Raw genomic sequence first — 10,316 nt, forward strand, 5'->3', positions numbered from 1 at the left:
GATAACGTGGAGTCTCTATATTCATCGTCTTAATTGTAACCAACGATTGAAGTTGCTATAACAAATCTGTGGTATTTAAAAAATTGAGATATGACAATTTAACTCATAAAATCTCGCCACTCAATTGTTTATTCCACTAAAACTGTTTTTCTAATACATCTACAGAAATTTAAAAACAGATTTTTGTAAATTTAAAATATATTAATTATAACCAATGACGTTGCCGTTTAACAACAACAAAAACGCGTTCAAACCGTTAATTGTTCAAACCGATGTTACCTGTTTTTAATAACAATTTCAGACTCAGTTAAGTTTATCAAATAATTCCTCATTTCATCAGGAATCTGCTGGTTCTTGACAAATGTAAAAAGCTGATTAGAATCAAAGATATGGCTCAATTTCTACGAGAGCAAAATTCGGCTACAGCAAACGCGAGGACCGTTCGGACACACGCATGACATTGTACTTAGTCATCCGGATTTTTTCGTAGATTTACAATGTCTCTAACTCTAATTAGCATTTGCGCAATTTGAAAAATTTCGTGTGTTCGTCATGAAATAAAGTATCGTTTTACTTTCTCCGGAACCATGCACTTTGTTTGTAAAATCGACTACAAGTACATAATCCCGAGGTCTGCTCCATCGCATGGTATGGTTGAAAAGTCGTTTATTGAAATTTGTTACGGCAGTAACAGCACAAGTGATGCTAAGCGTTGTTGGCCGTCCAAAAGAGGTGACTACTCTGGAAATGATCGACGGAGCTCATCGACGATCGAAAATGCGTGAGATCAATGAGGCTCTACACTTTCAGTAAGGTGTACATGGAACGTTTTACATGAATGTTTGAGGACACGATATTTATTAGCAATATAATGAAAGTAAAGATATTATTTGAATAAAATAAGCTATATGCCTTTTCTCTGGGAGATGGCAATTTGTTTCATAATTTTAACGACAACGAACCAAACGTTCCGTTCCGCCTAATCCTACCCTAGATTTTTTCAACTCTCCAATCGTTATAGAATTAGTATGAATTTAACGAAATAATAATCTGAAATAAGAAAATCACGTCATCGGTCATTAGACAGCTCTTGACGCGAGCATTGACGCGAGCATACGTGTTTACGAGGAGCTCTACGCTGTTGTGCTATTGTTTATGTAAACGAGCCCGTGAGAACGTCGCTCCGCGATTTGCGCTTAGAGAATTTGGTGTGTATGTTGTGAATTTATCAATCGTCAGCATTGTCGCAATGCACCAGTAGTGGCGAGATGACCGCCCACGAATGGAGGCCTCAGCTTACCTGAGCCACAGAACAAAAACCAAAAAAATGTCCAGTCGGCAAAAAGTATCAGAAACGAGTAAGAAAACACAGTGATCAAGCATAGCTAAAACAGAAAACGCCGTACTTGTAGATCAGTTGAAGACCTAACTAGTGACGATTAATTAAATAAAATAGAAAAACACATGAACCTAAGTTACGTAATGTCGGAGAGGGGCAGAGTATGTGTTTAGCAGACAGCGAAAAGATAAGCAAACTCAAGAATAAAACTGCGTAAATAAAAGATGATATATTAAAGATTAGACCACTCATAAGCTTCCAATATACATCCAATAACATTTAACTTTATTGTCCAATCGTTGACGTTTAAAGAAGTAATTATACTTTCAAGCAATAATAAATAAACCAGGCACATCTCATATGTCTTTCAAAAGGCTATCCTCTTATTTATCTTATTCAAACGTAAATAGGAGCACGGTCGATTGTAGGAGCACGGTCGATTGGAGGCAGCCATATTGAGACATTTTATTCGTCAGCCGATCGGCTGTCGATGGCGTAGCGCGATGGCGGACAGATTTTTATTTATTTATTACTTTGTTATTATCGGTCAAGTCGAAGAGCTAAGAATTTTCGTGATTGATATGGTAAAATTATGGTAACGTATTTTGATATTCTAATTCCGTTTAGAAAAGCGTATAATGGTTAATTAGTACATATTACAAATTTAAATGTTATAAAAACTACGATGAGTTTGCTAAGAAACAGTGTAGCACTTGTACACTTTCTTTTTTAGTACGCAATGAATATAGAAATTTTTCATCAATTGCAGAAATATATATAATTACAACCAAAACACTGCATATTCACTCTCAGGGAAACGACTACATTTTTAAAAAGTTAGTGTTCATAAGCATGAACTTATAAAAGAACGTGAATAACTATCATCACATATCTTATAGTTTACACTCGGCGGTACCACAAACTACACATACCTATCTACAAACTCTATCATAGTTACCGCTAGAAAATCTTTTTCCAGGGTTCCTAGAAATTGTCCCATTTAACATAATGCAATATTTTCTAGGGATCCTGAGAAAAAATTTCCAGTGGCAACGCTGGACTCTACATCATGCTTTATATGTAATCAAATTGGACATATATTTAAGACCTATCCCAAGGCAGATGAAAATAATTCAACACAAATGATGAACTCTCAACGTTTTTGCTCACGTACAAATACAGAATCCGATGCCTCCACCACCACTCAAAATAATTGACACTTAAAGAAGAAAGGCACAATTAAAAGAGCTTACTCGTCAATCTATAGGAAATTAACCAGCACAAGAATAACAGAAGTGATCACTGCATCTCAAATCGTAAAAGAATATGAATCAATATAGAAATGAATTTATCTACAAACATTGAGTGCAGTGCTCTAGAAGTCAAAGTGACTAAACGTAAAAAAAAAAAGAAAGGCCAAAGGGGAATTTTCACCTACAGCTGACTTGAACAGCACGATCGAAGAGATTATAAAAGTTGCACCGACGATGTTTTAAAAGAATCAACTAGAAAAATAGCCCATTAATGATGAATTTAGCTATAGTCAAAAAGATGGGCGCGAAAAAGCAGTGAAAAATTATTCAAACGATATTCAAGAAATAAAAAATGTTATTGAAAATGTATATTCACCGATATAAGACTCTATAATTAAAACTTGACTAAAAAAACTAAAGAATAAAATATCAGCACACGATACTAACAACGAGATTGAGCCAGAGCTGTCAGCAACCACAGATATCGACTACTTAATGACGGATGCAATACCGAATGACCATTCAAATGAAGAATATAACGGATAACAAGACTTTGACAAATGAGAGCTTGAATTTTAAAACAATCTACTGGAATGAGATAAGAACATAAAAATTAAAAAAAAACACTTTGTAATTCCGGCTTAAAGAGAACGATATTCTAGCCTGCGTGAAGTCTTGGCACAGCGAGACGTCATTCAACTTTTAAATTTCAAAGTTCGTCTATAAAAAAGACGTTTTCAGACTATACAAAAGGAGGTATTGTTTTACTCACGCAAAAATACAGCCTTCAAGGAAATTGTTAATGTAAAAATCTCAGCCAGCTCACTCGAATTATTTGCAATCCGTATGTCTTAAGGAATATTAAAGAAAAATATGCTTAACAACACAAATCCCACTGTACGTCAAATGGACCTTGTTAAAGGAAAAAAGTAATTTACTAATTGCTATACCGAGAAATGCAAACCATCATTTGATCGTGAAAACTTACCACCATGTGATTTAATTGGAACTGTCGATCGATGCAGAGCCAATCACTATGATTTAACAGTATCTCTATCAAGAGTTTTAAACTCTATATGCGAATGTTTGACATCGAAACAAGACTTTGATCACATTATCTGACACCCCCATCTTACACTAAACAGCAAGCAATTTAACTAGAAACCTAAGTAAAACCAAAATGCTTCTCCCAATGCGAGCATCAATCATACTTAACAAACCTAACATGATTGCGTGGATATATTTACTGAAATTATTTAAGAAATTTAATATTAATGTATAATAGAAAACTGTAATATTATAATACCTATGAAAAACTAATAAATCTTATGTAAGATTTGAATGCAATAAAAAGAAAAGTAAAATTAACTTCCGCTGATTGACATGAAAATAAGGTGTGCTGATCAAAAATTGTTCGTTATGCTCAGGTCAGACCGCTTCCGCCTGGCTGCACTACCAGGCATTGTAAGATTGTTAAATGATGGCGTGGACGGAAATATATTAGACATAGAAATGGAAAAACGATTTTTAATCAATATCATTGTTCCAGAAGTGATCATATAGCTTTTTACTCGCCATGTACATCTACTTATTGAAGATTTGGAGTGAGCAAACTGTATATGCATTAATAATGATAACATAACTGATAGGACATAACGATAACAACTAGTAGATACGCAATTAGAATATTTTATTAAAAATATCGACAAATATGATTTACGAAATTAATTATATATGAAAATTGAAACATCGGCAGACTATTGCGAAAATTAAATTGTTACAGAATATGTTTTAGTATCGTTTAATTAACTAATTAAGTGACAATTAATTTACTATTACTTTCTATTCAATTGCGAAATTACGTAATATGAATTGTCAAAATCGTGAGTTTCTAATATTGACTTATGTTATAAACGTTATATTATGTTATTATACTATATGTAAGTATGTTCGTGCATGTGAAATGGTACGAAATATAATCGAGTATAAGTAAGCAAGATGTAATAATATGTAAAAAAGAAATAATCGACCTAAGATGTTATTTTATTAAAGTGACTTTTATATGAAAATGCTATCCAAAAATAACTTTTCGACCTATATATATATTGAAATAAATATATTTGTTTCTGCTTATTTGATAACCCGATGATTTGTATAAAACCCCTATAATTATCTAGGCATAAAAATGATAGAAATTTATTCTTGGCGGTTTTGTGTGATACGATTTCAACTACAGAGCAATATTGATTGGGAAACGTAAGACACTGAAAAAACAATTTACGTATATTTTATTTACATAATTACCTTCAAAACTGACACATTATCTCTGTTAGTTAATCTTGTATTTAAGTACAACTCAGACTTCACAGTCCCGATGGGTAACAGTGCTCGCTGTCACCTCGTGTGAAAATAAACGACAAAGCACAAATCTATTTCTCTCGCTTCTTTATACATATGCGTTTTACGTATACATATATATACACATATTCACATGAAGTAATCAGATATATTCTCACGATATAACTTATTACGGCAATGAATATCTTTTTATTCTTGCACTCATTTACATAAATAGCCGCCAAAAAATGTTATATTTCACTTATAATAAATTTACCGCTAGAAACAAATCATCTTACTTGAATGATCATTATCAAAAGTAATTAGAATTTATGAATATATATTTTTTTCAGCAACGTTTTCTTATTCAGATTGCAAAAACTTTTAATTTTACAAATTCATTTTTTTATTATCAAGAAACGAAATAAAATTTGACAAGTATTCAGGGAATATTTAAGCAAAAATATGATCGCTTCAACTAAGAGTTATTTAGATTTGTTTTTAATTTTTTTTGGCAATGATACATAGAAAGAAAGAAATTATGTGGACAACGATATTTATTATAGATTTGTCAGAGATTAAGATATATACTATGATTTTTTCGGAAGAAACAGTGATAGTAGTTATGCTAATTTTGTTATAAAAATATAATTATAATTTAACATTTGATTTTAAATATTTTTTTTTCAACATACAATTACTATACTTAATCAACTAAATTTTGATATGAATGATTAAAGGTACCACTAGTGAAACACTGTAAAAAACGTAGCTTTTATGGCGTTTACAATAGAGGTCATAACATTTTTTTATTTGCAAACCGTCGTTATCAGCCTCGGTTCATCGTGTTAAAAATTTCAAAATCATAAACAAACTACTAACAACGGCGGTTCACGTTGGACGCCACGGTAACGGCGTTAACTAACCTAAAGATTTATTAACCAACCGTTACAGTATTTCAAGATTAAAAAAAAATTCACAGTAATGTTTTTATTAGAACAGAAGCTCTCTTGATTTCATTAAGAAATATTTGAAATATACATGTAATCTAGTAGAAATAATGATTGTTTAAACTCAATTAAATATATTCAAATTTCGAAAATTCGACATTCAAAGCATACAAGAGAATCATGTCACATCATTATAAATGTGATCAAACATTCAACACGTTTGGTTTTTGAATTTGAAAAACGTTAAATAGACATTTTTTTAAGAGCTATGTCTTACATTCAACGACTTGGAATAATTTTAATTGTTTTTGGCAATGATTTATTTATAATTTCTTGATTTTCCATAGACTGCCAATTAAATTCAATTTCTAATATATACGCAAACCTGTAAATTTGATTGTTCGAAATGCTTGTTTACATTCTAGATTTGTACGTTTTCTACAGAATCAGAAAAAACTTTATAGATTAGATTAGATTGAAATTTATTAGTGTATACTTGTTTTATCATACTAAAAATTCGATAACATTATATATGTTAGCGTTAGTTATCGAGTATGGACGCAGGCTGTATAAAACTAATTTACTCTCTTATTATGAAAATAATCTTCCATTTGCCTTCAGACGCAGCTCTGACACTCTTGTTTTGTACTGGTCATAAAACATTTATCTAAAACGTAAAGTGTCAATGATGTGCTGAGAATTCTTATAGCCTTTAGTGATTCTTTCCATTTCTGAGTAACTCACGCGGAATCATATCATTTATTATATTTATAACGTGATTTGTTTGATAATAGGCGGCCATTTGTGTTAAATACATAAAGATGGCATATGATGGAATTTACTAGAGGAAAGTTACGTGATCAGTTAACTCCTTTTTTATCATTTTTACAAACAGCTGATAAAAATTAATATATTTTGGTGTTGAAAGGCTAAATAAAAAGAATATTTCACGTAAACTTCATCCTATTTTCTACAACATTTTTAAGGGGAATAAGATATGATTTGAACATCTAAAGAGAAATAAATTTTATAGTAATATCATTCTTTTTGAGTAGAAAAATATCTATGACAACTAAATTTACGAAAAAAAAGACTGATTTCCATTTCAACGCAATTATTTACATAAGTACAAATGTTTTTTTCTTTTTCAAACTCAATACAATGCTTGCCTCGCATGTCAGTGATTACTTAACATAAGTTAACGCTTTTTTAAAAGCATTTTAACAATCTGGAGTTAAATAAAAAAGTTATAATAATAACCACTGATTTTCTTATTTCAATTTTAATATTATTCTTTCTGATATAACCACTTTATAGCATTTAGACATACCCGAAAATATCAAGAAAACATGTTTCTGGGTTGTTCTAAATAGCTAATATTACCGCGCCACTTGCAATATTAATACACATCATTAACATTGATAATAATAACATCCAAACTTTTCTCATATTCTTTTTCTTGATAAGGTAACACCTACAATAACACGGCTTGATGATAGAATGATTTTTAATAATTAACGCATTTCATATCACACCTTTAACTTGGTTGTTACTTCTTGGCCTATCTTTTAAAATATAAATAAATTTTTTCTCTATAATAAATTACTTGAATTTGAATACGTTTGATTAATTATTTTATGTATAAAGAAATGTTCAATAGAAAAAATATAGATGATCATTGAAGTTTGAGGATTTTAATTGACAAGTTAATCAATTAAACAATTATTAACGTAAACCGAGCAGAGATTCTTTGAGTATCATGTTTGTATCTTGCCTTAGAAGTCTTCAGGACAGCGAGTTTGTGGTATGCGACCAGCGCCTTTTATACCATTTGTCACATTTTCACAAACATGTACAACAATTCCTGGATAATTTGTTCCTCCTGGATGAAGTTCATGACTTTCTCCTGAATCGAAATAAAATCATATTAGTATTTACAAAATCCTTTCTTAAAATATGAATTATTTGTTATTTACCTGGAGTTAAGTTTGAAAGCGCAGCTAGCAAATCATGATTCACAAGGGGCTCATTTTCTTGTGAAGGCTCCCAACCTAATGGAGGGGATGCTGGAGGTGATATTAGGAACTGTTTGTGAGGAGCAGGGAGCTGCAAATGACGATCTTCGGCGTCTGTAAAAAGAATAATAAATATAACAACTACTTTTTCACTAGTCCATGCAGAATATACAACTATGCCATACGCTCAACGAAAAATGTACGCTCAAATTCGCGCTTTGCACATGTTGCTTTCAAAAATACCATTCCTGTACATATTATATATAGCATATACAGGAGAGATTCTTGTCTCATGTCTTTTCACCCATGCTTCACTCAGGTATAAACCTCACGTGAGACAAGAATCTATTTTTCGACACTTGTATTGTAATGTACTATTCTTGCACAGTTAGATAATATTTAATTATATTTTATGAAATTTATTAAAATTAAGTTTTATGATAATACATACCAATGGGTGTCACTGGCTGAGCAAAGTAACAATTGATGTCAGTATCACCAAAGTGGTATTGGTGCAACTGTATTCTAGCTTGAGCAGCTGCACTTGGTGAACTGTAGTTGACTCTCATTCTTCTGAATGACTTGAAATATTGAAATGTGGCATCCTGACCAAACTGTTTAAACAATTTCTCTATGTCTCCCTATTGAATTTAATAAACATTTACAGTAAACATATGATACCAATTTTATAATAAGTCATTTTTAAATTAACCTTAAGATCATCAGATTTGAAAACACAAGGATCCACATTAGTAACAATAACAGACATTGGTAGGTCTTCATCAAAAATCAACTCCTCCAAAGTTTTAGATGAAAGTTCTTTTTGATTTTGTTCTTTTATACAATTGAGTTCTTCCAACTGTTCAAAATTTGGATGCAAATTTGGTAAACCATCTACTTCATTGATAATGATATTCTCTGAATCTTCTGGCTCTTCATCCTCTCCTACACATTTATTCTTCTTTTCCTCCATGCTTTTGTCAATAATCTATTTTTTGTAAAGAGTAATTATTGCTGCAATCAATAGTATAGTTTTTTCAATTGAATATTTAAGTTTGAAGTACTTTGGAAATTCAGGCTAACTTTGTAATCCCAAGTTTGTTATACTGATACAAAACAAAACAATTAAAATCAGAAGTTTGTTACGAGTGTGACTAATTGTAGACAATAGCTCATTCAAATCTGCACTTATGGCAAAAGTGAAATACTATGTTTACAGTGTTCATATCAGCATTGGGTTACATAGCTGGGTAGATTGATTTTATTAGTACAACACGGTATGTATAAACTTCTAAATAAACAAGGAATTAGTAGAAGATTTCCACATACTCAGACCAATACAAAAACGTTAAATATAAAAATAATACATATCAAAACTAAGAATGAAAACTTTGAAACGTCGTTGTAACAGTGATGTTATATGTATATATATATAAATATACACACGCACGCGCGCGCATGCATACACACACACATACATTACTACACTGTAAAACTTGAGACAAGATTAGTACTATAGACATATGCTGCTCTTGTCCGAAAAGCTAGACAATTACAATCCGCGAATCGAAGAAACGCTCACCTATATGCAATTACAAAATCCGGTCGAGCTTGACGCTACTGCAAGCTTGTTGTTATTGGAAGCTCGAGGAGCTGACAAGAAGCTGGTCGCGGTTGTCCATGGAAGTTGTCGGGTTATTTCTTTTTCTAGCGCGCGCACGGCACAGCTGACTAGAGGTTGCTGATGACGAGGCACAACATTTCGCTTTTGCGATCTTCCTCCTTCCACGTCTTTGTTTGTTAACCTTGTTACATTAATTTTGTGGCTCTTCTGACTAAACCATTCAGTTAATAATTTTTCAATACATGCTTTCAATCTGAGTTTCTGCTGGTATTACCTATCTTTGCTTTAATTCTCGCGAGTCTCTCCGTCTGCACTATGAGGGTGGGTTCGCATGATCACGTCTCGCGAGCTTTTAGATTTTCAGCGCTATTCACAATTGCGTCTTGTATTTGAATGAGATACTGGTTTTTTTTATTTCGGCTTGTAATTGTCATAAAAGCTGATAGGGTTTATTTTGTTTGTACAAATTTTTTAATTACTGATATTTCAAAATATGGTTGACTAAAACCCATAACTCGTTCATTCTGAATAAGTAAACTATTTCTGTTTAAATGGTTATATAAGTATTTTAATCGAAAATTTAATCGAAGCTTTTAGTTTTAGGTAAAATAAGTTTTTGTTAAAAGTCAGCTGATTATTTATAAAAACAATGACTTTAAATATATTCTTCAAAATTATCGACACATGTAACAATTGGCGAATAAGTGTATACGGGTATGTACAATATGAAAATTCCAGCACATCATATTTCAGATTAGTAAATTACATCCATCAATGTGAATACCCCCTGATAGTTTG

The 10,316-nt window shown here is 31.7% G+C and overlaps 1 protein-coding gene across 1 annotated transcript; it reads right to left on the reverse strand.

Moving 5' to 3' along the window:
* Positions 1-4,863: 4,863 nt before the first annotated feature.
* LOC131675271 (protein sarah) lies at positions 4,864-9,850 on the reverse strand. Its single transcript, XM_058954199.1, has 6 exons — positions 9,793-9,850; positions 9,477-9,729; positions 8,607-8,908; positions 8,346-8,535; positions 7,856-8,008; positions 4,864-7,785 (listed from the first exon to the last, which is right to left on the reverse strand). The coding sequence occupies exons 3-6, from the start codon at positions 8,865-8,867 to the stop codon at positions 7,655-7,657; spliced, it is 735 nt and encodes a 244-aa protein (XP_058810182.1). The 5' UTR covers positions 8,868-8,908; positions 9,477-9,729; positions 9,793-9,850; the 3' UTR covers positions 4,864-7,654.
* Positions 9,851-10,316: the final 466 nt, after the last annotated feature.

This window comes from Phymastichus coffea, unplaced genomic scaffold, assembly GCF_024137745.1.
Source record: "Phymastichus coffea isolate CEN01 unplaced genomic scaffold, Cenicafe_Pcof_1.1 PCOF00018, whole genome shotgun sequence".
NCBI classification, from domain to species: Eukaryota; Metazoa; Arthropoda; class Insecta; order Hymenoptera; family Eulophidae; genus Phymastichus; species Phymastichus coffea.

What these genes read in the sequence shown, in the direction of transcription:
- LOC131675271 (XM_058954199.1), bottom strand. Translation starts at nt 8,867, where the DNA reads ATGGAGGAAAAGAAGAATAAATGTGTAGGAGAGGATGAAGAGCCAGAA. An exon ending in TCAAATCTGATGATCTTAAG is followed by an intron (nt 8,536 to 8,606) that starts GTTAATTTAAAA and finishes TAAATTCAATAG; the next exon opens with GGAGACATAGAGAAATTGTT. An exon ending in GCTTTCAAACTTAACTCCAG is followed by an intron (nt 7,786 to 7,855) that starts GTAAATAACAAA and finishes ATTTCGATTCAG; the next exon opens with GAGAAAGTCATGAACTTCAT.